The following is a 27,337-nucleotide window of genomic DNA, read 5'->3' as shown; positions in this document are numbered from 1 at the left end:
TACCTCACGATGGCTTCTTCTGAAGAATCAGCACTCATCATTTAATCGTTGGCATCCCTGACATGGTGCCATCATGGAAGATGGGGCTGCCTTGAAATGCCAACTTTGGTCCAGTAGTAAGACATTTCTCTTGTGCTAGTCTCCAGAAAGAACCACCTTTCGCAGAGTTTTTTTTTTTTTTTCCTGTAAAGAGACGAGTAATAGTGGGTTAGTATCCAACGTTTGTTATTATATAGTGAAAGTCATTCTCCTGAGACCTCACGTGAACCAAAAAGATGCAGCTCATTCTTTCTCCTTCAGTAGAAAGAACCATCTTTTTTTCTCTGTTCCTAAAATCTCTGAACTTCTTAAGCCCAGCAGAATCAAAGAGAGTGTTTACTGGGGGGAGGAGACAATGGAGCAGATCAAGAAGAGAATTGCAGGGATTTACTGAAGTCCCAGTTTTTGTGATGTTGCTAAGTCCTTGATGTCAAGCAAGAATCAATACTTCTCTCCAGTCCTGTTTTAAGCCTTTGTTTCATCCATAGCATGATAAGATTGTGACTTCAGGCAGCATGTTCGAGGTCGTGCTTTGAGGCGGCTCCTTGGGTCTCAGCAGCCCCCTTGCCTCCTGCTTCACAGGGATATCCCTGCAGGTGTCACTGCAGCGGTGGGGCCCCAGGTCCACAGTGCGGTGGACGGTGTCGGATGGACCAGTTGCAAGCACCGCAATGAGTGTGTTCACCACTTGGCTTGTGTGGCCAAGGTTGTATCTTAGCAACCTACTGGCCCACTCCTTGGGGGCCCTATTAAGTCCTCCTCAGCTCCAATTTAACACCAACTCTATGCAATCATTTATATGTACACAGCATGTTCATCCCATTAGAGCATCCATGCCAGGTGCCATCCTAGGGGTTGGGAATACAGCAGAGACCAATAGAGAAGAAAAGTCTTCTCATGCAGCTTAAATTCTTATGGGATCCCAATAACAGTAGGGGACTAGTTGCCTGGAGAAGCAATGTCTGAGTGTCTATATTTTCAGGGGATTCCACTAGAGATGATCGTACTAAGTGGAGTAAGTCAGAGAGAGAGAGATAAATATCATAAGACATCACTGATATGTGGAAGCTAAAATATGACACGAATGAGCTTACCTACAAAACAGAAACAGGCTCGCAAACCAAGAGAACAGGCTTGTGGTTGCCAAGCGGGAGGGGGATGGGGAGAGATGGATGGGAGTCTGGGGTTAGCAGATGCCAACTGGTACATGTAGAATGGATACCCAACAAGCACGGGGGACTGTGTTCCGTCTTCTCTAATAAACCATAGCGGGAGAGAAGGTGAAAAAGAAGATATACTTGTATAGCTGAGTCCCCTTGCACAGCAGAAATCCACACAGCATTGAAAATCAGCTCTACTTCAACACAGTTTTGTAAAAGGAGGGTCCCAGAGAGCCTCACACGTATGCCCTGTCTGCTTGCTTTGTGAACCCTGAATCCAGCCCTTGTTTCGGGTTCAGTGTGGGTGCCTCATCTCTCAGGATCGAGAGCTCTCGCAGCCTCTCATTCCTACCTATCCCACATCCATGAGTAACTGCAGGGACCCTCACCTGGCTGGAATCCCCACACGCAGGTGGCTTTGAATTGTGGCAGGGATGAGGACAGAGCCACAAGGATTGAGCGGGGGGAGCACATCCATCATTAGTACAGGAGTTATTTCCAGCCTGATCAGCCACGGAGTCCGTGACCTCTGTGAAAACATTTTGGAGATTTCGCTCCTCCCCAGAATTTGTCCTGAAAGCAAGACACAGACAGACCATCCATCCTGAGGGTCCTTTCCCACCATAATATGCTGGGAGTCCAGTCAGAAGCTTTGAGGGATTCAAAGAGAGGCCTGGGAGGGGCCTTCTTCAGCTGTCTGCTGGTCTGACTTAGAGGCATCGCGTCATCCAGGATGAGCTGTGTCACTGGGATCCATCCAGGCGTGGCAGGGAAGTGGCCCTTTGCCTGTTTTCAGATTGCAGAGAACTCTGCTGCCAACCGACACCACGTCTGTTCTTTCCCAGGAACCGAGGAGCTATTTTAGTTGTTACTTGTTCATAGAGATGAAGTTTGGGACTTTTTTCTATGTTGCTCCTTGATTTTTTTTCCTCCTTACGATTTCCTTGTCTTTCTCTTTCTGGCGCTTGCTCCTGGGATCAGAAGATGCATTGAAGCTTCATCAACCAGGGAGGGAAATGAAAGATTTCCCCTGTGACAGGGGTTCATCAGAAACCCCCAGGGGTTCAAGAAGGGCACCTCTTAAACAGAATCAAGCTTCAAAGGTGCAGGGCAACTCTCCAATGACGATCTGTCGGCGATTTATGTATTATTGACGCTCAAATCATGAAGTGAAATAGCCACTGTGCTGATTATTTACGCTTCCTCTGTTTAATTATAGTTTGAAAATGAGATCATCACCAAGCTGGATCATGAAGTGGAAGGAGGCAGAGGCGATGAGCAGTACAAAGTGTTATTTGATAAAATGTAAGTGTTGATTAACAGTGGGATTTATGTCAGAATGGAGAGAGAGAGAGAGAGACTGTAATTAGACTACAATGAACTTTGTAGCCCAGAAATAATTAAAAAGTGTTAATGATGGAAAATATTTTAAACTGCACCTCAGTCCGGTTTCTTTTTCTGAGTGTGATTAGCAAGGTGTGTGTAACTATTTTTCAGCCTCCTGGAGCACTGCAGGAAACACAAATACCTCGCCAAAACGGGAGAGACTTTCGTAAAGCTTGTCGTGCGCCTAATGGAGAGACTTCTGGACTACAGAACCATCATGCACGATGAGAACAAAGAAAACCGCATGAGCTGCACGGTCAACGTGCTGGTGAGTGAGAGCTTGCATATCCCATCTGTCCAGGAAGCTGGGAGATGAACCAAGAATTTCAGAGCTTCGGGACAGCTGGCCACAGAGCTTTGCAGGGCAGTGTGTGGCTTCCTTCGCTCGTTTTCTCATCTGTGGCAGGGAAGGAGGAAGGGAGGACCGTTTGCAGATCTGCTCTTTAAGCATGTCTGCACAATAGGCATGTCTGTGCAACCATCTTTGCTCTGGATATCTGCACAGTTGTTCCCTGGTTCAGAAGATAAGAAGGTCCGTCTCATCTTGTAACCAGGGAGCGCCCTCACTGATTCCAGGTCCTAAGTGGGGAGTTGGGTGTGCTTTGTTTCGAACACTTACTGATGGCTGCGCTGGGTCTTTGCTGCTGTGCATGGGCTGGGCGTGGGCTTGCTTAGTTCCAGCGTGAGGGCCTCTATTATTGCGGAGCATGGGCCCCAGGGTGGGAGGTCTTAAGTTGTTATGGCCTGAGGGTTTAGTTGCCCCAGCGGCATGTGGGATCTTAGTTCCCAGACAAGGCATCCAACCTGTGTCCCCTGCATGGCAAGGTGGATTCTGAACCCCTGGACCACCAGGGAAGTCCCTCTAAGTGTGTTCGTTACTAGGAGCCTTGTAAACTCTGATGGGGGGGAATGGTGGCCTCCAGGAGAGATGTCCATGTCCTGATCCTCAAAAATGTGAACGTGACCCTATTTGGAAAAAAAGGCTCCTAGCAGTTGTGGCTCAAGATCTTGAGATGAGACCAGCTGGGGTTACCCAGGTGGGGGTAAGTCCAGTGACAGGTATTCTTTAAGAGAGAGCAAAGGAGATGACAGGGACCCCAAGGAGAAGACCAGGTGAAGCGGGAGCAGAGATGCCAAGGAAGCTGCCACAGCCAAGGAGCTCCTGGAGCCACCACGGCTGAAAGGGGCAGGAAGGTTGCGTCTCTTGGAGGCCACATGGCCCTGCTGACACGTGGATTTCACACTTGAGCCGCCAAAACAGTGAGAGAACGCAGAGCTGTTGAGTCAAGCTACCAAGATAGTGGCGATTTGTGGCACAGCCACAAGAAACCCGTGCGTGGCCACATAAAGCCTCGGGTGAACTCAGCCACCCCCATCCATTGGCCTCTGGAGCAGCTGCAATCGCTGGACTTGGCCAGCTTCTGAGGACACCCCATTCCTGACACAGTCATGGTGCATCAGGCAAGGCTACAGGGTGAGGAGCTTTTAGGAAGCTTTACATCAAACTCAGCTGCTGGGAGTGGTTAACAAACCTCATGGCCCTATGGAGCCACATGACCCCCTGTCTGGCTCCAGAGTTCTCTGCTTCTCTCTGCATCTTCCTTCTTTGTTTCCCCCTTAAGGAGCCAGACAAACAGACTGCTGGCCCTGGTAGCCTTTTCATCAATTTCCCCTGCCTGTCCCGACACAGGAAGGCCAGGAAACACTGCTCCTGGTTTCTTCTCTTTACTTCCCTGGATTGTTGTCATCACCGGCTGATCGTTGGACAGAGGGTTGAAGCCCTGCCCTGACTTTTCCCATTTGTATGGACTTGTGGGCCCTTTGAGCTCATGGGAATGGACTTTTGTGCAAAGAGGAGCAGGACACATCATTCATTCTTGAAAATCACCAGAGGGGTTTGGACTAAAAAGTTAAGCAAAAGGGAATACTTTTTATCTTCCTTCTACTTGAGTATCAACATTGAATCTGAGCTTTGCCGCTCAGATTTGAATCTGGCCGCTGAAAGCTTGTGCAGTCTCAGCCCTCCATTCTGGGGCAGGGCAATCTGTTTTGGCCTGTGATACACATTTCGAGAGCAAGTTTTCTTTCCCTTGAAAATCTAAATGCAGGGGACTTAAGGTTTCTGGTCCAGTATGTAAGGGAGCTTGGAAGTGGTTACCCCCGTCCTCACTACAAGAAGAAAAGCTGGCAGACTGAAAATCAACAACTCTTCTTAGAGTCATCGTCTCAGATCCACTGGGAAAACGCCTGCTCCCTGAATGGGAGAGACAGGAGGATACAGAGAATCACAGTTCCCTGGAGCAGAAACTACCGCTGGAACCACTACCTGACTCCTTTTAACTAGCACTTTCAACAGAGAATTACAAGGTGTCTCAGAGGCAAAAGACACAGTTCGAAGAATCAGAACATCAGATCTGGACTTGGACATAAGATTTTAGAATGATACTAATGGGCATTAGTATGTCATGATTAACATGTTAAGGGCACTAATAGAAAGAATAGACGTTATGGAAGACCAGTGTGTCAGGATGGCCGAGTGGACAGAGGACGAGATGGTTGGATGGCATCACCGACTCAATGGACATGAGTTTGAATAAACTCCAGGAGGTGGTGAAGGACAGGGAAGTCTGGTGTGCTGCAGTCCATGGGGTCACCAAGAGTAGGACATGACTGAGCACCTGAACAACAGCAGCGGGGGAAGAATAGGTAATATAAGCAGAAAGATGGGAGCTCTCAGAAAGAATCAAAGAGAAAAATGCTAGAAATTCCAGAACACTTGGAGCATGAAGAATGCCTTTCGTCTCATCAATAGACTGGACATGGTCGAGGTAAGATCAGTGAGCTTGAAACATCTAACTGCATTTGCATGTGCAAGGGTCTTGGACCACTGTCGGAAGTACAGGCTTCCATCCTTGAGATCTGGCCCACTGGCTGTTTGCCTCTCCACCCATCTGTAGCCTGACTGTGCGCTGGGGTGGCAGTGAGCTCTCCCCCAATTAAGGCCTCAATCATTTGCTCAGAAATGAACCCAGCTCTTATCTTCCTGCCTTCTTTCCTCTGTCCAAAAGAATTTACTTTGATGATGCCCATGTGTTTAACACAAAATAGAAATCAGTATTTTTCTGCAGGAGAGAAACAGACAACTTTTCAAAATCATTCCCTACACGGACATCCTTTTCTAGTGCTCCCTCTGATCTTTGAGGGGATCTGAGAGGCCCTTTTGTGTCCTGAAGGAAGAATTATTATTATGTTGATGAGGTTTCCAGCCTTGATGATTCACTACTATTAATCTTTGTTTCAAGCATAATCTTTTTGCGTGCACCAGGATGCAAAACCTAGTGGAGATGCGGTGATGAGCTCTGAACGGGGCCTTTTACCAGAATCAGAATCAGGGTCGGAACAGTAAGGATTTGTGAGGACACCTGAGCTCAGAGTTCCTGATGTTGTATCCTGAGTTCTTCTCTCATTCTGAGACTATCTGATATTGTTCACTTCCTTCAGCTTGAAACATCCTTGAATCATCCCATGAAGAGTCAAGTGTTCTGTTCTTAACCATTTCCTGGGGAGGATGAGATGGATTCCAACCTATCACGATTCTTTCATTTAAAATATATAATAGATCTCTGCATTTCAGAGAAACATAACTAGATTTTTACAGGTAGACACTCTGTCTCCTAATATTCACTGCTAAGATTACATTTAATCTTATAAATATATTTTTAACCTCCTGGTCCATTTTTACCTTTATCTTGGTACTTTTCTTATGAAACAAATAGAGTTTCATAGAAGCAAATATGTCTTTCTCCGTTCAGTTCAGTTCAGTCACTCAGGCATGTCCGATTTTTTGTGACCCCATGGACTGCAGCACACCAGGCTTCCCTGTCCATCACTAACTCCTGGAGCTTGCTGAAACTCATGTCCATTGAGTCAGTAATGCCATCCAGCCATCTCATCCTCTGCTCCTCCCACCTTCAATCTTTCCCAGCATCAGGGTCTTTTCCAGTGAGTCAATTCTTCACATCAGGTGGCCAGAGTATTAGAGCTTCAACTTCAGCATCAGTCCTTCCAATTACTGTTCAGGACTGATTTCCTTTAGAATTAAATGGTTTGATCTCCTTGCAGTACAAGGGACTCTCAAGAGTCTTTCTATCTTTAGATGGATACGGAGGTGTAAACATATGTTTAGAAAAATATAAAATGTACTCAACTGATTACTAAGCAAAAATTCCCTTGAAATCCTAAGGTTAAAAACCAAAGAACATAAAATATATTCATCAATAAAGAAATGTAAGCCCATTGCCAAATTTCCATTAGAACCAGTGGTATTATCCTTTTTTTATGGAGTTGATGGAACATTCTAAGTTGTGTGGGCTTATTAACATCCTTTTCTTTCTATCACTTAAAAAGATAAAATAAAAATAAGAGACAGAGGCTGTTATTCTGGCCAGTAGCCTAAGTCCTTTATTTTTTTCAATTAAACTTTTTATTTTGTGTTGGAGTATAACTGATTAACAACGTTGAGATAGTTTCAGGTGGACAGCAAAGGGACTCAGCCACACACACATGTATCCATTCTCCCCCAAACTCCCCTCCCATCCAGGCTGCCTCATGACATTGGGCAGAGTCCCCGTGCTATACAATTGGTCCTTGTTGGTTATCTCTTTTAAATATAGTAATGGGTACATGTTTATCCCAAACTCCCTACTATCCATTCCCCTTCCCCTCCCCACTGGCACCCGTAGGTTCATTCTCTAAGTCTGAGTCTGTTTCTTGGGGCTTCCCAGGTGGTGCTAGTGGTAAAGAATCCACCTGTCAATGCAGGAGATGCAAGAAATATAGGTTCGATCTCTGGGTCGGGAAGATTCCCTGGAGAAGGAAGTGGCAACTCACTCCAGCGTTCTTGCCTGGAAAAAAATCCATGGACAGAAGAACCTGGTGGGCTACAGTCCACGGGATTGAGAAGAGTTGGACATGACTGACTGAGCACAATATAAATGGACAGACTTCTGCAAGCAAGTCTGTATAGATAGTGGATCACAGTTCCCACTGGACAAAATGTGTATTTGTAATGACGTAGAATTTCATCGTCACCTTATAGTCACGCAATTTTCAGTTACTGGTAGATGATTTTCTTGTATGTCCCCTGGCTCATCTACGCAATTATATCTGCACCAGAGAGTAGTAGGATCATTCTTAATTTACAAACATAAGTCAGGTACTTTCTGGCCCCTTTATAAGGTTAATTAAGGTGTTTCCAACTAGAAATCTGAAAATCTTATCAATAGGATGTGTCTTAGTTATGAAGGAGTACAAAACTGAAATGCAGTGAAATATATGTGCTCTGAAAGATTAATGTGTAGCGCTAGATTGGAGCTGGGGGCCTGGTCCCAGTGGAGTTGCTTGGAGAAACACAGCTGGCAGTGCTGGGGTAGAGAGAGGACCATGGGGGTGGGGGGGGGCCAGAAGTGGGGCCCCTGCTGAGCAGTGTGAACTTTTATACATGGAACTCAAAAGTTTTATATAGAAATTGGAATTTGAGATGAACATCTGTCAGGTCTAGGGAGGTTTTGAAGTCCTAGGCAGGGAACAGAACTCAGCGCAGGCAGGAAATAAAGACATTTCCATATCTCAGAGAGGAATGAAAGTCGAATGATATCCCTGTTGTGAAATTGTAGAGGAGAATGATCAAAAGCTTTGGAAAGGATTAAAAATAGGAGGGCAAAAGAGAGTGGTGTGAAATCGTAGCTTGTAAACACTGGCGAGTCAGAGCTGGAAGTGAACAGCTCATCCTTGGCCTTTGATGTAGCTTGCCTTTGTTACGTGGCTCCGAGTTGTCAGCCAAAAATATCCTCATTACCCAGAACCAGGGGACACTCATAGCTGAGAGGCTGCAAAACGTGGAAGTTTTGGTGCGTCTATCTAAATGCGTCCCCTCTTACTCTCTGCATGTATTTAGCATTTCTTTTCAGACAGATCGATTGTGGAAGCAATGTCTTTTTTTGGCTAATGAAATAAAACAGGCTATTTCATCTTCCTGGATAATTGCATGCATTTATGATAGTGATATTCGCTAGTTATCTCAGGCCCCCATTCGAGAGTGCTCACTTTGTTTGCAGGCACCGAGTTTCGCACTGAAAGTGGCAGTGGTGTTCCATACCTTAGACCTTGTTAGGTGACTGTTCTATACCTTTCTCGTCCCTTATGTACAATAAACATTTTGAAACAAAGAAATGTAACTGTAATAGCCGTGTTTATGCTCATCTGAAAATAGTCTACAATATGTAGAATTAGGGCTTTTCTGGTGGCTCAATGGGTAAAGAATCCGCCTCCAATGCAGGAATCTCAGGAGATGCAGGTCCAGTCCCTGGGTGGGGTCAATCCCCTGGAGGAGCACATGATGACCCACTCCAGTATTCTTGCCTGGAAAATACCCTGGACAGAGGAGCCTGGCGGGCTACCATCCATACGGTGGCAAAGAATTGGACGTGACCGAGCACACGTAGAATTAGCCCATTGTTGCTGATCGGCTAACCAGCCTTCCTGTCCATCAGTGCTGTACACAAGGTGTTTTATTAAGCAGTGACCGGTTTTCTTACTGTGTTCTGGAAGGTCTGCCTAGAACAGCACTTTCCAATAGAAATTTCCTGATGATGGAGATGCGCTTATGTCCACTCACTATGCTACACAGTGGCCCTGGCTCCATATGGCTACTGAGCCCTCAGAGTGTGTGGCAAGTGCAATTGAGGAAGTGAATTTGTAACTCCATTCAACTTTAAGTCGACTTTCTCTTTGAGTACATATGATCTGTGGCTATTGTGTCCAGTCAAGTCACCCCACTGTGTTGCCTTCTAACGGCTCTTGGTGACTGAGGCCAGACCCAGCGTGCTTTAAATCCTGTTGATGCTTATTCCCACATGAATTTTCTCCCACTTCTAATGAAATTACAGTGGTTAAGAATGGTTAAGAGTTCACGTCTTTGGGTGATGCTTTGTTGTAACTGAAAGCAGGTAACTTTCAAATGGCAAAAGTAGATTTAAGCCATCATGGCTTTTTTATCTTTTAATTTTTAAAGATGTTTTGCCAGGCATTTTTTTTCTTTTTATTTTATTAAAATATAGTTGATGTACAGTGTTGTGTTAGCTTCAGATGTAAAGCATAGATTCTTTCCCATTATAAGTTATTATAAGATTTTGAGTACAGGTCCCTATGCTATACAATAGGCCTCATTGGTTATCTATTTAGATGTGGTGTAGATGCACAATGGGCTATTACTCAGCCATAAAAAATGAAAATTTGCAACAACATGGGTGGACCTAGAGATTATACTAAACTAAATAAATCAGATTGAGAAAGATAAATATCATATGATACCATTTATATGTGGAATCAGGGAAAAAATGATAGAAATGAACTTATTTCCAAAACAGAAATAGATTCACAGACATAGAAAACAAACTTAAGGTTACCAAAGGGGAAACACAGTGGGAGAAGGATAAATGGGAATTTGAAATTAGCATATACATGCTACAGTATTTAAAGTAGAGAAAACTTATTCATTAGAATTTCTTTCCCCCACCCCCCAAAAAATGAAGAGCAATGTAAGTGGTTTCTGCATTTTATATGGATTTATGGTTCAGATCCAAAGAGTTGGGTCTGTTTGTCTTTAACACAAGTTGAAGAATTGTGAATTTTTAATGTGCACGTGATACCTTTTATAGAACTGGTTTCTTAAGATAGTGTTGTGGTTTGATTTCTTTCAGAATTTCTACAAAGAGATTGAAAGGGAAGAAATGTATATACGGTACGTGAGCATCAGGCTTCTCTACACCCTTGACCTGTTGATGATAATTGCTGTCTGTCAAATCCATGCTAAAAGTATTTTATAATCATAGGAGTTTATCTTGTAGAAAATCGTGAAGGCTGGAGTTTGAATTTGGTGGAGATCCCGGAAGTATTGTCAAGCCTAGGGCAGTGTGTCCAGGCTGATGTGGAGATTTGGGGGTGAAGGGGGTCATACTTAGTCAGCTCAGAAGCAAATTATTGCAAAGGGTTTTTGTTCCTCTTGACTGACCCTTATAGCAAAAGGCACCACTACAGATTTTAGCACTTCACAGAAAGTCGTATGATCAAATGAGAATCTAGTTTTAACTTCCGTCAGAAATAGGACAATATTATACATTTTCAGTCTATTCTAACCTGGATACCAAACTCTCAATTTTGTATTTTCTGCTGGATTTTTCTGCCTCACTTGCCTTTTTCTCTAGGATGTTGGGCTACGATTGATACCCTCTCCATATTGGTCTCTTTTAGTGGCCGTGTCAAATTTTAGCAAGATTACCCCTTAGAAGACCAGAATAATTACATGATCCACACAGCATTAGTGTTTAATGATGGATTAGTTACATTCAACATGGTTTTCTTTCTCTCTCTTTTTTTTAAGTCTCTATTTATTTGTATAAAGAGTAAACAAAGGCATGATTTTCTAACTTTTGGTTTCTGAGACTTTTTAACTTTCTCTGTTAAAATCAATACATGTGAATATAATAAACTTTGGGGAAAACAATCAGTTTCTTTTATCCAAATGTAGGTTACTTTGTATTAAAAAGCCTCCTTTTTTTATGGCAGAAGAATTCTTCTGATCGCATTCACTGTGATCACTGGAGCTCTTGATTCTTATGGATCTGTATTTTTATGGATTTGGTGTGTGTATTCGGACTCAATAGACATGTGAGAAATCGCAGTGAAACATTGTGTCAGCTCATTTCACATGCATGGAGAAAAGTCTGGAAAAGATGAGAAGGCTTGAAGCACAACTGCGCCTTCTTGGGCCATCTTCAGTTTTGTCCTGAAAAGAGAATACTTAAATTTTAAAAAATATATCTATTGTGTATTACTCTGGTTGATTTTTCTTAATGCTTTGTGTCCCAGAAGCTTCCAAGGCGTTCTGTATTGTGAACTTTGTAAAAAGAAAGCACAGCGATGATTTACTGTCGAAGTAGAATTTTGCTGTTGCAGCTCTCAACACAAAGTATTTTGTGGCACTTTCAGAACAGCCCTGTGTTTTATCATCTCAGGTATTTGTACAAGCTCTGTGACCTGCACAAGGAATGTGATAACTACACTGAAGCCGCCTATACCTTGCTCCTCCACGCAAAGCTTCTGAAGGTAGTGAAATTTACATAGACGTTTATGATCCTGTTCTTATAAATTATAAGATCGTTTAATATTTGATTTTTCCCATGACAAATTTTTAGTAAACCTGTAACTTAAGAGTTTATGGATATTGACTCAATGTAGTGACATTAACAAAGAGAGTTAGAAAGTACTTTGATTATAGATTTGACTCCACTGAATGCAAATTTGACAAGATGTCAGAATGAGTTATCACTGAGCATCTTAAATACCGATCATTAGTCTGTCAGCTTGCAGTGAGTTAGGGACTCTCTTTTTCTTCGTTCCTATCAACAGGACCCAGTAATGCTGGAGAGCAACATCAATAAGAAGGAATTTCTGTGTTAGAACAGCTAGGAGGATGAGCCCACTGCTTGTAACCTTAGAAAACAGTGTAGGGACCAGATCTTGACTTCTCTCTCCCTGTGCTCCAAGGGCATCCATGGAGGTCTCCTGCTGGTCTATCAGTGCTTATTAGACCTCCTGCCTGACTCTCCTGGGGGTGTTGCTCCTGAGCTTGAGTCTGGCTTGACAGCTTTCAGTTCTCAGTGATCATTTTGTTATGTAGATAGCTGTGGACATTGGTGTGTGTGTGTGTGTGTGTGTGTGTGTGTGTGTGTGTGTGTGTGTGTGTGTGTGTGTTTTGCCATAATATATTCATGTTCTTCCCCATGTCCAGTTTCAGCCCAGTTAGTCTTACAGAGTGAACTCACAGTAAATAGCTGGGTGGAAGTTTGTATTGATGGATGGAAAGACAGAAGTATGGGTGGATGGATGGATGTGTGGATGGATGGAGGGATGGCTGTGTGGATGGGTGGATATGTGGATGAATGGTGGGACGAGTGGGTGGGTGGATGGGTGTGTGGGTGGATGGCTCTCTGGGTGAGTAGTTGGATAAATGAGGAAATTTCTTTACAACTTCTAGGTTTATATTTTAAAACTTTAGCAAGTCACTAGATCATCTTTCCCATTATATTCTCATAAAAAATGGAAAAATTATAAACTAGATAAAGAGGAAGAGGTATGAGAATTAGAATTAAGTTGTGTCTCCATGTAAAGACTACTCATTCAAGAAATCCTGTGTCTAAACTCAAGCCAGGTCCCCCTCTTACCGTCTGAGCCACCAGACAAGCCTGAATGGAAGGAAACCAGGTGAGATTATGCTAAAGGTGCGCAGTGTCTATTGATGAGAGGAACAAGGCAGAGGCCACGTCAGGCAGCGAACCTCCAGCAAGAATCTCCCAGCCCCTGGTCCAGTCCTGAGCTCTCCAGTCACTTGCATGACGCGTATAAAAAGAAGCTGGATTGTGGAGATTTACCTCCGCCTGAAAACGAGAGTCCGTTCCAAATCAAGTGCAGTAAGACTCGGTTCAGACTGAACCTCATCTCTAGTCATCCGTGGTAGCCCTTTGGTTTGCGCCACATAAAACTCTGCCAAGGAACGTCATTTCTGAAGCTAGGAATTCCAGCTGGGTCACTGCACACCAGCTGTCCCACTTTGAATTCTAACGGCTTTCATTTGTTAGAAACCCAAATTTTAGTAACAAGGCCATTTTGAAACTACAGAAATACTTCTTTTACACCAGGGAAATTAAAACGGGGTTGACAAGCTGCTCGGGCACCCATGCTCTCTCTCTTCGTACATAAACTATTCTGTGGTGTGTGAATGTGTATGTGTGTGTAAAGTATCATTTATTTAATAATTACATTTATTCAGCACAGTCGGGTTTTTCACAAACGGTTCAAGGATGTTTCACAAACCAAATCAGTCGGCCCATTTCCATTATCTTTTTCACTGGGGTTTTGAATTTTCCAGTTAAATACACATAATTGCTCTCCATATCTTTTACATCATTACATTTTGCAATTTTTCCTAAATATGTTTTGATATTGCAGTAAATGTGAATTCATGCTGGTTAATCAGCACACTAAAGAACGTTACTTGTATCTTTATGAAAATTATTCACCATGATTGATATAGTCTTGTTCGTGAAGTAAAACTCCTCAAATAGGATCTTCTATTTTGGTTAAGGCTATTTAAAAAAAAAAAAAAAAAGGCAATAAAAACATCAGCCTTTAGCCTTTAGCAGTGAAGTTATTTCATCTTAATGTTTAAAGGGAAGGTGAAAAGCATAACTCCTTTTGGTGTTTAAAAATTTTTAGGTGATTTTAAACTCCAAGGAAGTTATATGACCTCTGAACTTTCTTAGTTCTCTTATTGTAGTTACAGTTCGGAATCACGCGCAATTCTACGGCTCAGAAAAGTCAAAACCTGGCCCTGTGGTCAAGATGCCACAGTCCGTTGAGTTTGGAACTCTAGGTTGTGGTTGGGCTACACACATCTCGTTTGAAGGTGGAAAACATGCAGGAGCCTAAGGCTTCGCATACTTACTTGACAGCCCGGGACCTGGGGAGCCCTTCTGGCCCTGTGCCCTGCACCCTGTGCCTTGGAGCCCTGGGGTCCAGCCTGGGGCACTCCTGGGGTGCTCCGGAGCCCCTCTGCCTTCCGGAAGGTGGAGGGAGTATGTGCTGTGAGCACCAGCCTCTTAGGGAGCCCAGCGTGCTCCCCAGGCCTCTCCTCCCCACTTTTGCAGGCCTGTCCCTCGGGCTTTTCCCCTGCCCCAGTGGTTCCTGTCCATTTGTCATGCCCCCTAAAATGTGGCCCCGTGGCTCGTCCCATTGCTCCATATGTGGCCTTGCCAACCCTGAATCTGGTGCCCCCCACCTGGTGGGGTACTCTACCCCAACTGTGGTCCAGGCAGCCTGCAAGCTGCTGCTTTCTTGGCAGAATCCCCCCTGTCTTCTCATAAGACCGGGTCAGACGTCACCTCCTGAGTCCAACCGACGAGCAAGCCCATCCCAATTCTTTACTCCAGGAAGCCTCCCCAGACCTCTTGTCCTGCCTCCTGCCCTTAGAAAGTGAAAGTGAAAGCCACTCAGCTGTGTCTGACTCTTTGTGACCCCATGGACTATACAGTCCGTGGAATTCTGTAGGCCCGAATACTGGAGTGGGTAGTCCTTCCCTTCTCCAGGGCATCTTCCCAACCCAGGGATCAAACTGGGGTCTCCTCCGTTGCAGGCAGATTCTTTACCAACTGGGCTATCAGGGAAGCCCATAATGACTGTGACATGTTTCCTGCAGACTTACTCCTGGTGGTTCAGATAGTAAAGACTCTGCCTGCAGTGCAGGAGCTGCAGGAGACACTGGTTCAGTCCCCGGGTCGGGAAGCTCCCCTGGAGAAGGAAAGGCTCCCCACTCCAGCATTCTTGCCTGGAGAATCCCATGGACAGAGGAGCCTGGCGGGCTACAGTCCATGGGGTCGCACAGAGCTGGACATGACTGAGCTACTAACACTTTATTTTGCACTTCCGTTGTGTGCCACACTGCTGTAGTGTGTAATGGCGCTCACCCTTGGCCTGGTGCCTTGCACACTGTTGCTGTTTAGTTGCTCAGTTGTGCCTGACTCTTCCCCATGGACTGTAGCTTGTCAGGCTCCTCTGTCCATGGTGGGATTCTCCAGGCAAGAATACTGCAATGGGTTGCCATTTCCTCCTCCAGGGGACCTTTCCAACCCAGGGATCAAACTTGTGTCCCCTGCATTGGCAGGAGGATTTTTTTACTGCTGAGCCACCCGGGAAGCCCATGCCTTGCACATAGTAGGTCCCCACTAAATGGTGAAGTTTATTGAACTTTATATTCAGCGCCATGGATTTGTTGAGCATAAGTTCAGGAGTTTAGGTGTTAAATGACCTCACCTTCACCTCCGCTCCTCGCCGAGACCTCTGTGTGTCCTTCCTTGGTACCCTAAGTCCCCCGTCACATCTGCAAACAGCAGCGGAGCCCTGAGTCGTTGGGATCCACGTGCCTTCTGCTGTTGATTAAAATACTGAGCAGCACAGGAGCCGGGCCAGCGCCCGGGGAAGCCCCTCTTGAGGCAGCCACAAATCACCCAGGGCCTCATTCATCTGGAAGGTTCCCAGGTTTCATCAGCAAGCTGACAGTTCCAGAACCTGCTGGGTTTCTCTTCTGTGTGAATCTTGACCAGTTTTGCCTTCCTCGGGTGTCTTCTCATCTTGAGGCCTCTGCACAGAGGTTCTGTGCGCAATTCCAGCCTGAAAGCCTGACGAGAGCTGCTCCAGCAGTGCCCGGAATCACGGCTGGAACGCTGCCCTGAGTTCCGGGCTTCCTGCGCTTTCTGAGTCCAGGGGAGGGATAGGTTGCAACGGCCGGGCCTCCCAAAGCACCACTCACGCTCTGCTTTTGCCTCAGTGGTCGGAGGACGTGTGCGCGGCCCACCTCACCCAGCGGGACGGGTACCAGGCGACGACCCAGGGGCAGCTGAAGGAGCGGCTCTACCAGGAGACCATCCACTACTTCGACAAAGGCAAGGTAAAAAAAAAGGAAAGAAAAATGCAGGTTTTCTGTTGTTTTCTTTTTTCTGTGCACCTTCCTGCCATGTTGTCAACACATTTTTTTTTAACACATGGTGTTTGTGGAACCAGAAATTTGTTGCAGATTGTGTATCTGAAAGCTTTGTGCATGGCCCTCCAGCTGGTGCTTCTAAGTAGAAATCCTACCAAAAAACAATAATAATAATCACCCTTTTGTAGATGCTCTGCTCAAAGACTGAGCCCAAGGATTTGGGGGAATTTGGGCTTCCCAGGGGGCACTACTGGGTAAAGAACCCAGGGCAAGTGGCAACTCACTTCTGTATTCTTGCCTGGCGAATCCCATGCACAGAGGAGCCTGGCGGGCTGATGACACACAGGGTCACAGAGAGTCGGCTGCGACTGAAGCCGCTGAGCACGTGCGCACTGGCTGTGTCACAGCTAATGCGCTCGTTTGACAGTCTGGGATTTTCTGTTGTCCCTGAAACATTAGTCCCGAGTCAGGACCGGTGCTGCTCTTGTTGATGGCCTCTCTGTTAATTGGCTCAAACAAAATTATTTAACCGTTGACCTCTACTAAAAGGAAACCTGCCATCCTTTTAATCAGGCAGCAATAGATCTCATCACTGTAGTTCATGTAATTCAGATGACTAGTAACTATTTTTTAAAAGGTGGGAGGCTCCTTAGGTCTTCCTGGCACTTTCAATGCAGGGAGTGCAGGTTCAAGCCCTGGTTGGGAAACTAAGATCCCTTGTGCTGCTGCCAATAAATAAATTAATTAATTAGCAGACACTTTAAGGGGGGAGAAAAGCTGGGGGTGGTGGGTGCCTTCAGTTCAGAAGTTTGGTTTGTTGTTTTTTTTTTTAGTTTTTTTTTTAATTGAAGGATAATTGCTTTACAGAATTTTATTGTTTTCTGTCAAACCTCAACATGACTCAGCCATAGGTATACATATGTCCCCTCCATTTTGAAGCTCCCTCCCATCTCCCACCCCACCCCACCCCTCTAGATTGATGCAGAGCCCCTGTTTGAGTTTCCTGAGCCACACAGCAAATTCCTGTTGGCCATCTATTTTACACATGGTAATGTAAGTTTCCGTGTTACTCTCTCCATACAGCTCGCCCTCTCTTCCCGTCTTCCCATGTTCAGGTCTATTCTCTATGTCTGTTTCTGCATTGCTGCCCTGTAAATAAATTCTTCAGTACCATTTTTCTAGGTTCCATATATATGCGTTAGAATACGATATTTATCTTTCTCTTTCTGACTCACTTCACTCTGTATAATAGATTCTAGGTTCATCCACCTCATCAGAACTGACTCAAATGCATTCCTTTTTATGGCAGAGTAATACCCCACTGTGCATATGTACCACAGCCTTTCTATCCATTCGTCTGTCGATGGGCATCTAGGTTTCATCCATGTTCTAGCCATTGTAAATAGCGCTGCAGTGAACAGTAGGCTGCGGCTGCTGCTGCTGCCGCTGCTGCTGCTAAGTCGCTTCAGTCATGTCCGACTCTGTGCAACCCCATAGACGGCAGCCCACCAGGCTCCCCCATCCCTGGGATTCTCCAGGCAAGAACACTGGAGTGGGTTGCCATTTCCTTTTCCAGTGCATGAAAGTGAAAAGTGAAAGTGAAGTCACTCAGTTGTGTCCAACTCTTCGTGACCCCACGGTCTGCAGCCTACCAGGCTCCTCCGTCCATGGGGTTTTCCAGGCAAGAGTACTGGAGCGGGGTGCCATTGCCTTCTCCGGAACAATGGGATACACATGTCTTTTTTCAATTTTGGTTTCCTCAGGGTATGAAGTCTTCCCCAAAGCAACTTCTTAGTTGATTCTGTACCATCAGGACTCTTAACTCATCTTAGTGGCTGAGTCATGTCCGATTCTTTGCGACCCCATGGACTGTAGCCCACCAGGCTCCTCCATCCATGGGATGTCCTAGGCAAGAATACTGGATGGATTGCCATTTCCTTTTCCAGGGGATCTTCCCAACCCAGGGACTGAACCCAGGTCTCCTGCATTGCAGACAGATTCTTTACCGTCTGAGCCACCAGAGAAATCCCTTTAACTCATCTGTTTGTCTTTTTTTTTTTTTTTTTTAACACTTTGAGACAAGTGAACAGGGAATTCCATGAAGGTACTTATAATCATTTCTTAGGACTGCAGTAACATAGTCCTGCCTGCTGGGCACCTTTAAATCTCAGGACTCTATGCTCTCACTGTTCTGGAAGCTACAGAGGCGCAGCTGGGTGTTGGCAGGGCCGTGCTCTCTGAGAGAGGACAGTGCCAGGGTGAATCTGCTCCCTGCCTCCCTATTGGTTGCTGATGATGCCGGCAGTCCTTGGCATCACTGGGTATCACTCAATTGCTGGCTCCTTATTCACGGGGAGTTTTCCCTCTGTGTGTCTCTGTATGTTCTTCTAAGAACAGCAGTTTGGATTTAAGGCCTATGTAATTCAGTATGACTGCATCTTAATTTGATTACATCCAGAGACCCATTTTCCATGTAAGGTCAGGTTCAAAGATCCCAGGGGTTGAGACATGCCCATTGAGGGGACACAGTTCTAACCCCCGGCAGCACCTGTATCAGGAAAGGATGACAGCTGCTCTGTCTGTGGCTGTCAACATAAACCAAACCCTTTTAAAATGATCACATGTATTTCACTTGTTCCCCTCTGTCCTTGATACGGGATGCAAATCAAAACATTCAGAGTAGCATGGGGATTGACCAGAGGCCGCTTGGAAACGGTCGGGGAATTATACTTGGTCCTGTAAAGGAGCAGAATATATTTCTTGTAGAAATGAGATGGTTTCACAGTTAAAGCCAATTATTAAGATTTTATTAGCTTAGCCAGAGAAATTCAGTTTTTCAACAAACTGCTAAGAAATTGTGGATCCATTCATTTCCCCAGTGGCTTTCTGGCTTATAGTGTCCTAGAGAAGGAGGGTGGTCAGGTGCTATGGAGCAGGCAGAACAGAAGGCGGGACCCTGCAGAGGCCCAGGAAGCCTGAGGGCCAGAGGCCACTGGGGTTGAAGGGAGGTGCGACTCTGCTGATGGTCCCTCGGGGCTCTCACGTTCTCTGCCAGCACTAATGTCTCCGATCACATCTCGGCTCTCCTCCTCCCCTCACTCTGCATCTTCCCACCGCACCCCCACTTCTGGGGCCTCAGCCGTTGCAGCCCTTCCTGCCTCTGCCCAGCAGGCCTCTGCTGCCCCTGCCTTTGTCATCTCGTCCCATCTCCGCTTAATGTCACCTCTGCTCCAACGCCCATCATGCCCCCTTCTGTTCCTGTACAGCACTCACCACGATTTGCAATAATAGATAGGATACCAGCCAATCCTAAGGGAAATCAACCCTGAATATTCATTAGAAGGACTGTGGCTGAAGCTGAAGCTCCGATACTTTGGCCACCTGATGTGAAGAGCCAACTCATTGGAAAAGACTCTGATGCTGGGGAAGACTGAAGGCAGGAGAAGAAGGGGGTGACAGAGGATGAGATTATTGGATGGCGTCACTGACTTAGTGGACACGAATCTGAGCAAACTACGGGAGACAGTGAATAACAGGGAAGCCTGGCATACTACAGCCCCTGGGGTCATGAAAAGTCTGATAGGACCTAGCAGCTGAACAACAATAATTTGCACATAGATTTCTTTAGTGAGTGTCCCAATAGATCGTGAGCTCTATGAAGACCAAGACCACACCTGTTAATCCTGCACATTAATCTAACTCTGAGATGGAGCTAGGCACGTAATGCTGGGGGCATTTGTTAGCTGGACGGAGAAATCAATGAGAGAATGAATGAATGAACAAATGAGTGAATACTCAGTGTTTAAGGATGCTTTCTGGCAGGTACGGGACGGCCATGGATGGTGAGATAGTCGGCCTTCAGTAAATAATACATGGAGGAGCCAAGTGAGTTTGCTTTTGTTTTAAGCCAGTGTAGCCTCATACTGGGGGCTTTTCTGGGAGCTCAACTGGTAAAGAATCCACCTGCAATGCAGGAGACCCTGGTTTGATTCCTGGGTCGGGAAGATCCCCTGGAGGAGGGCACGGCAACCCACTCCATTATTCTTGCCTGGAGAATCCCCATGGACAGAGGAGCCTGGCGGGCTACAGTCCATGGGGTCACAAAGAGCTGGACACGACTGAGGGACTAAGCACAGCACAGCCCAGCTTCACGTGGAGGAAAAAATGAACACATTCGGTTGAGAACAGTGGCCCTGAACCCAGACCCTCAGGAAACCTTTCAGGCTGACACTCCCGGTGGGGGGTGGGGGGGGCGGTGTAGGGATGGATGAGACTGACATCAAGTGGGTCAAGGTCAGGGATACTGCTGGACACCCTGGAAGGCAGGTAGCTCCCTGGGTACAGAATCATCCAGCCCAGAATGTCCGTAGTACCCAGGCTGAGAAATCCTGGTTTTGGAAAAAGCCAGTTCAAGTGATAAAGCATTTTCTGCCCAAAGACCGGGGCTGAAGGAATGTCCTCACACACTCCTGTGTTTTGGAGGAGACAGAAAGATGGTTCTGGAAAAGTGAGCGTTTGGCTCACCTGGAGTCTGGAAGGTTAACTTGATTCAACTTGTTCATCAAAGTTTAGGAGAATTGTCTTCATGGTAGCTGTTAGGGTTGTGTTGGCCAGAGAGATTGAAAAGTCACTTTTGAATACCCATAACTTCTCCGGGAGAATATATTTTTTTTAAATGTTCACTCATCCATGTGGAGCTAACATGAGGGTGAATGCAGGTGAGGGAGAAGATTTCATCTAACAAAATCTGAAGTACCTGAATGATGAGCTCTGAAGCAAAAAAAAATAAAATCAATTTAGCATCAACAAGCATTCAATTTCCTGGGAACAAAAGAACAGGAGGAAGTAGTAATCATCCATCTTCTCTATCAGTTGGGATGGGCTGGAATCGGCTGGGGTTTCAACCTCTTGATGCTACACAGCCCAGGTGGGTCACTCATCCTGCCTGCCTGTCCTCGCTTCTGGGGACCCAGGTGAGAGCAGCCTCAAAGGGACACTGAGTTCCTGCCTGGCCCCTGCACGCTTAGCTCAGAAGAGACCCACGCGCTGTGCTCTTGTGTTTCTTGTTTTCTGTTTATTTGGCTGTGCCAGGTCTTAGCTACAGCACGTGGGATCTCTAGTTGCGGCATGTGAACTTAGTTGCACTGGGCGGGATCTACTCCCCTGAATAGGGATTCAGCCTGGGCCTCCTGGATTGGGAGCACAGAGTCTTAGCCACTGGGCCACTGGGCCATGTAGCAGCACCTGCATGTACCAGGTAAAGCGGGTAGACCACCTGTACATTTAATCAGACAGGTGAGCCGGGGTTCTAACCAAGGGCTCTCAAGGGACAGGGAAGTTACCTAAGTATATGTATGTTCTGAAAAAGGCAGCATTCACTCTAATCCCTCAATTGCACACTTCCCACAACTGGACATGTGAAAACAGAGCAATCTCCAGAGCTTGGCAATGGGCCTTGAGCCCAGTTCCTCCATAATGGAGTTTCTTTCTTGGGTTAAGGAGGGGTTGGGAACGACATGTCGTGGCCAGGCAGTGCGAGAAAAGGAGCACCAGAGAACCAGTGGCCACAATGCCCGAAATCCCGGCAGGCAAGAAGTCTGGGCAACGGGAGGTCGCAGCAGAAGATAAAGTTCAGCATTTCGTGCCAGACACATTCGTTTAAGAAATAAGAGCAAGACATAGTCTTATTATACCTGCCAAGTGTGGGTATATATGGTGATTTGAGAAATAACACTCTGCTTGACTTTTCTGGAATAAGACAGTGGCTGAGGTCATTGATAAAGATGAAGAACTTGACATCGGGAAGGACTGGATGCCCACATTTCTGTTCTGCACATCCAGACTGAAATTCTTTTTTTTAAAACATTTTTATTGAAATACAGATAATTTACAATGTTGAGTTAGTTTCAGGTGTACAGAAAAGCGATTCAGTTACACACACGCACACATATATTCTTTTTTAGATTATTTTACATTTTAGGCTGTTACAAAATACTTCAGGCTATTACAAAATACCTGTGCTGTACAGTAGGTCTTTGTTGGTTATCTATTAGATATATAATAGTGTGTATGTCAGTCCCAAACTCCTAATTTATCTGTTCTCAACCCCCTCCATCCCCTTTGGTAAACATGTTTGTTTTCTATGTCTGCGAGTCTGTTTCTGTTTTGTAAGTAAGTTCATTTGTAACATATTTTAGATCCCACTATGTAAGTGATATCATATGACATTTGTCTTTATCTGACTTCATTTAGTATGATCATCTCTGGGACCATCCATGTTGCTGCAGAGGGCGTTATTTCATCCCTTTTTATGGCTGAGCACTATTCCATTGGGTTTACATACCACATCTTCCTTATCCATTTATCTGCCGATTCTTGGGGGAAAAATATCTCAAAGTGGGTGATAGGTGGCAAGTGATTCAACCCACAGAAACTGGAAGGTAGGGACCCTCCTGGCCGAGGAGCCCCAGGGAGCCAGCTCTCCTACGATGGGGGACCCTGACCTGAGCTGTCAGCTATGAGAGTCACGGGCCCCAGGCAGCCATTAACACTTTAAATGTACAACGTGCACTGGATCCTAAGGCTCAGCATGAGAAAAGGATCCTGTTACGAGCTGAATTGTGTCCCCTGGAAATTCATGTGTGGGAGCCCTGACCTTCCTGCCTCAGAATATGACTGTGTTGGAGATGGGTTCTGATCCAGGATGGCTGATCTCCTTATAGAAGAGGGGACCTGGACACAGACACACTGAACAAGGACTCTGTGAGGATACGGCTGAGGATTTGCCTTACAAGCTGAGGAGAGAGGCCTCAGGGGAAACCAGACTTCTGACAACTTGATTTTGGTTTCTAGGCTCCAGAACAGGAAGGAAATAATGTGTTTAAGGCACCCGATCTTTATTGTGTGTGTGTGTGTGTGTGTATATGAGTGTGTGCTAAGTCGTGTCCTACTCTTTGCTGCAAATCTATGGACTGTAGCCCACCAGGCTCCTCTGTCCATGGAATTCTCCAGGCAGGAATACTGGAGTGGGTTGCCATCCCTCTCTGCAGGGGATCTTTCCGACCCAGGGATTGAATCCACGTCTCTGACATCTCCTGCGTTGGTAGGCGGGTTCTTTACCACACACGCCACCTGAGTACTTTGTTACAGCAGCCTGTCAAATATCTCATGAATTTTGTGGTTTTGATTACCTGTTGAAATGGCAGTAGTCCAGATATAGTGAATATTACTAAAATGAATGCCACTTTTTAAAATGTGGCTACCAGAAAATCTTAAAATTGCATGTGTGTCTTGGCTGATGTTCCGTTGGATGGTGCTGCTCAGAGCCAGACTTTGCTATCGTTGAGGATGGTTTCTGCTAGTGCTTTCATCCACAGACTGTTGGGAAATTAATGCTTGCCTGCCCTTCCGTTTGGGGTCCTCACTGGCAGCGGCATTGCTTACATGCCTGTTGGGATATATTCCTTACCCTAAATGAATATTTGAAAAACTGAAATAAATCTAAAAGAAATAGACTCTGACTTCACTGCTCGTTCAAGACCCACATTTGAATTTTCTCCTGCATTATATTGAAATCACAAGAATTTCTTTGGTTTGATTTTACACCTGTTTTATATTAGGGGAAAAAATTCTGGTTTAAAACCATATATTCAGCTCAGTGGTTAAAGAACCCACCTGCCAATTCAGGAGACCTAGGTTCGATCCCTGGGACAGGAAGGAAATGGCAACCCACTCCAGTATTCCTGCATGGAAAATCCCATGGACAGAGGAGCCTGGCAGGCCACAGTCCATGGGGTTGCAAAAAAGTTGGACATGACTTAGCAGCTGCACAACAATAATAATTCAGGTGAGAGGCCTTCATACTACAGTTGAACTTGAAGCCTAGAAATGGCTGGGCATGCAATTGTAAAATAAATGGTATCTGAACCTGGCAAAGGTGTGACTGCGGTATCGCTCCATTGATACAGGCTGTCCCCTTGGGTGATTAAGGAAGCCTTCACTCTATCCTTAATAGGTGGGAACCTTACTCATCCAAGAGCTCATTTTCAGTGAGTGTTTTAAGTGTGTGCAGCTTTCTAGGGGAAGTAAGAACTTACAGAATCCAGTGCAGATTTGTGTCCTGGGAACTGTGCTCACAGGCCCTCAAAGGAGCTGGTGTCCATCAGATCTCTCAGACATCAGATACCAGCATCTGCGGGGATAGCCCAGGGCACCAGCATGGGACTGGGGTCGGATTATATTCAAAGTCTCTCCACCTCTGTGCTCAGAAAGCAGCAACGCTGAATGGATTTTCTGCTCCATTATATTGGACACTCCAGCTTTTGAATTAGGCTCTGTTATCTTTCTGTATTTCTTCTGCCCCAAAAAATCACTCTTTTATTTTTGCTTTTCCACTGTTTAAAAGTTTTGAATGTCTTTCAGCCCAGCTCTTGGTCTTTTCATCTTTTTCTTTCTCTCCAAAAAAAAAAAAAAGAAAGAAATGTCATTTCCATCTGTTTTCCGTTTCATTCTTCTGCCTTATTCCTTCCTGGACTAATAATTAGCCCCCACTCCTTTCTGTTCTCGTTTCACCACCCGTTTGAGCCCCTCCGGAAAGCCCGCCGCCAGGTCTTATCACGGCAGTCAAGCGTTCTGTTCCGAAGATGCTCTGAGTTGTCTGTCTTATTGTGTTTGGTTGAGGCCTAGTAATTTTCAATAAAGCTCTTAATCCAAGTACTTCACTGAAAATTACCAGGCTTCTCTATGGAGGGCGCGTTGAAAATAGAAGCCCTGCTCTCAGGGAAATGGAGTCGGAGTGAGGGAGGCGGAGGTTCACCGCCTCAAAAACCAGGAGCCAGCCTGGCATTGGCAAAGGGGCTCATAGCTGACAGCCCACGTGGTGTCTGAAGCTCTGGGACTATTTTCAACTGGAGCTCTGTCTTCTCTTCCCTTAAAATAACCTCGCCTTGACGAAGTTTGCACTTTGCCTTGTGCCCAAGTCAAAAAAAAAAAAAAAAAAAGGAGGCATCCTACATCATCCCGTGAACTAAAAATAGGGGTTTGGAAGCAAGTTTCCACTTTTAGTGAAATGGCTGGGGTGCTTCTCTGAGTATTGGGGCTGACATTTTCTCACGCTCTGAGTTTCCTTCTTGAAAGCACAGTTGTCAGTCAAAGGAATTACAGGTACGAGCATCCCATCACCCTCTTTCTTGGTATAGTCTCAGCATTTCCAGAATTTTTGAAAATCCTGATATTTGCCAGAATGTGTTCAATTAGCAAGAATCTGGCTGGAGTGAGCATAGAGATTGTGTGTGGATTATGACTGGGCTCCCAGAAAAGAACCATTTGTGATCAGCGCAGAAAAAATCGAGGTTTGGAGTTGGTATCAACCCTGCCCCCCCCATCTCCCCACCCTGCACGACCCCTCACTTGTGTTTCTGCAACCCAATCTCCGGGGTGCCAGGTGCCACCTGCCTGCATGAATTACAGGGGGTAGGGGAGGCCAAAGGCCTGCCTCGAGCTGAGAAGTCTAGAACCAGGGCTAATGGGTGAGCAGGCAAAGAGCAAAGCCTGCCCCCTGACTGTTGCATTGGCAGGTTCACAGTCTACCGACCTAACAGGTATGGGAATGATTCCCCCTCCTGAGGAGGAAGGGCAGACTTCATCAGAAGGTGACTTGTAAACTGTGTCTTGGGCTTCCCTGGTGGCCCAGGGGTAAATAATCCACCTGCAATGCAGGAGTCACAGGAGATGCAGGCTCGATCCCTGGGTTGGGAAGACCTCCTGGAGGAGGGTATGATAACTCACTCCAGTATTCTTGCCTGGAGAACCCCATGGACAGAGGAGCCCGGCAGTCGGACATGACTGAAGCTACTTAGCACACAGCACAAGCTGGGTCTTGAAGAAAGAGATGAAGCTTGCAAGGTGATAGCTGGGAGGAGCTGGGATTCTGAAGTGTGGGGGATGGGCAGGGATTCCAAAGAGTGGGAACCACTTTGATCAAGGCCAGGGCTTCCGAAGCCAGTCTGTCTATCAAGGAGGTGAGGAGGGGGTCCTGGGAGACACAGATGCAGAGAACTTGGGAGCCAGTCTGTCCACGGCCTTGCATGTCTCCTAAAGATTTGACTTGCTCCACAGTCACAAAGGGGGCTTCCGAGGTGGCGCCAGTGCAGGAGGCATAAGAGACGCAGGCTCAGTCACTGGGCCGGGAAGATCCGCGGGAGGAGGGCATGGCAACCACTCCAGTTTTCTTGCCTGGAGAATTCCACGGACAGAGGAGCATGGCAGGGTATATAGTCCATAGGGTCGCAGAGAGCTGGACGTGACTGAAGCGACTGAGCATGCTCACACATAGACCCAAGGAGCCAGTGAGATTTTATGAACATAAGAAGGTTGCCTTTACTGTCCTCCTCTCAGGGAGTGATTTGGGCTCACGGTGGCAGAAGCCCGGTGGGTGGGGGGCTGGGGCAGGGGTCCAGGCCCGGGATGTGGGGGCAGTGGGAACTAGGAGAGGCAGGGGACAGCTCCAGAGGCTTGAAGTGAGCTGATTGCACAGAGTCTCTCATGTGGGGTCAGTATCAGATGTGTGCACGCCCGGGGGAGCTGGGTCCCCAGCGCAGCTCAGAGGCCCGAGCACAAGCCTCCCATGGCTGCAGAGCTGACAGGAGAGCGACTTCCAGTCAGTCCGGGGAGGTTTGACTCCCTTCCAGACAGCTCCGGCAGCTCTGAGTGTTTCGGCCCCTCTCCTGCACGTGGGAATTCTTGGTCAGTCATTGATTTTCTAGCTGGTGGTCCCCAGGCTTTGTGGGACATCTCTGGCCTAACTCGGCCGGTCGCACTCTCGGCCGTGGGTCTGTATCAGTCCCTCTGGTCCAGGGACGTCTGTCCGTGCTTCCGTCCAAGGCTGCTCCCACCCCCTGGGCCCCGGACCTCCGGGCCCATCCAGGACATCACTCTGGCCCATCTGTCTTCTTCCCACTGGCCGCACTGTCTTCCTCTCTACTGGCTAATATATACTTGCCTGCTAAGTTGCTTCAGTTGTGTCTGACTCTTTGCAACTCTGGACGGTAGCCCACCGGAGTCCTCCACCCGTGAGATTCTCCAGGCAAGAATACTGGAGTGGCTTGCCATGCCCTCCTCCAGGGGATCTTCCTGACCCAGGGATCAAGCCCACGTCTCC

The 27,337-nt window shown here is 46.4% G+C and overlaps 1 protein-coding gene across 2 annotated transcripts in view; it reads left to right on the top strand.

Annotated features, from left to right (window-relative positions):
• DOCK1 (dedicator of cytokinesis 1) overlaps nucleotides 1-27,337 on the top strand; it is a 568,807-nt gene that overhangs the window by 489,401 nt on the left and 52,069 nt on the right. For both annotated transcript variants that reach the window (XM_018041175.1, XM_018041176.1), the window contains exons 34-38: nucleotides 2,419-2,504; nucleotides 2,697-2,853; nucleotides 10,346-10,386; nucleotides 11,660-11,750; nucleotides 16,027-16,146. In XM_018041175.1, the coding sequence (XP_017896664.1) occupies nucleotides 2,419-2,504; nucleotides 2,697-2,853; nucleotides 10,346-10,386; nucleotides 11,660-11,750; nucleotides 16,027-16,146 (495 nt within the window). The remainder of the gene's footprint in view (nucleotides 1-2,418; nucleotides 2,505-2,696; nucleotides 2,854-10,345; nucleotides 10,387-11,659; nucleotides 11,751-16,026; nucleotides 16,147-27,337) is intronic.

Source organism: Capra hircus, chromosome 26 (genome assembly GCF_001704415.2).
Source record: "Capra hircus breed San Clemente chromosome 26, ASM170441v1, whole genome shotgun sequence".
Lineage (NCBI taxonomy): Eukaryota > Metazoa > Chordata > Mammalia > Artiodactyla > Bovidae > Capra > Capra hircus.
Note: the sequence above shows the minus strand (reverse complement) of the source record. Positions and strands in the feature narration are given on the sequence as shown.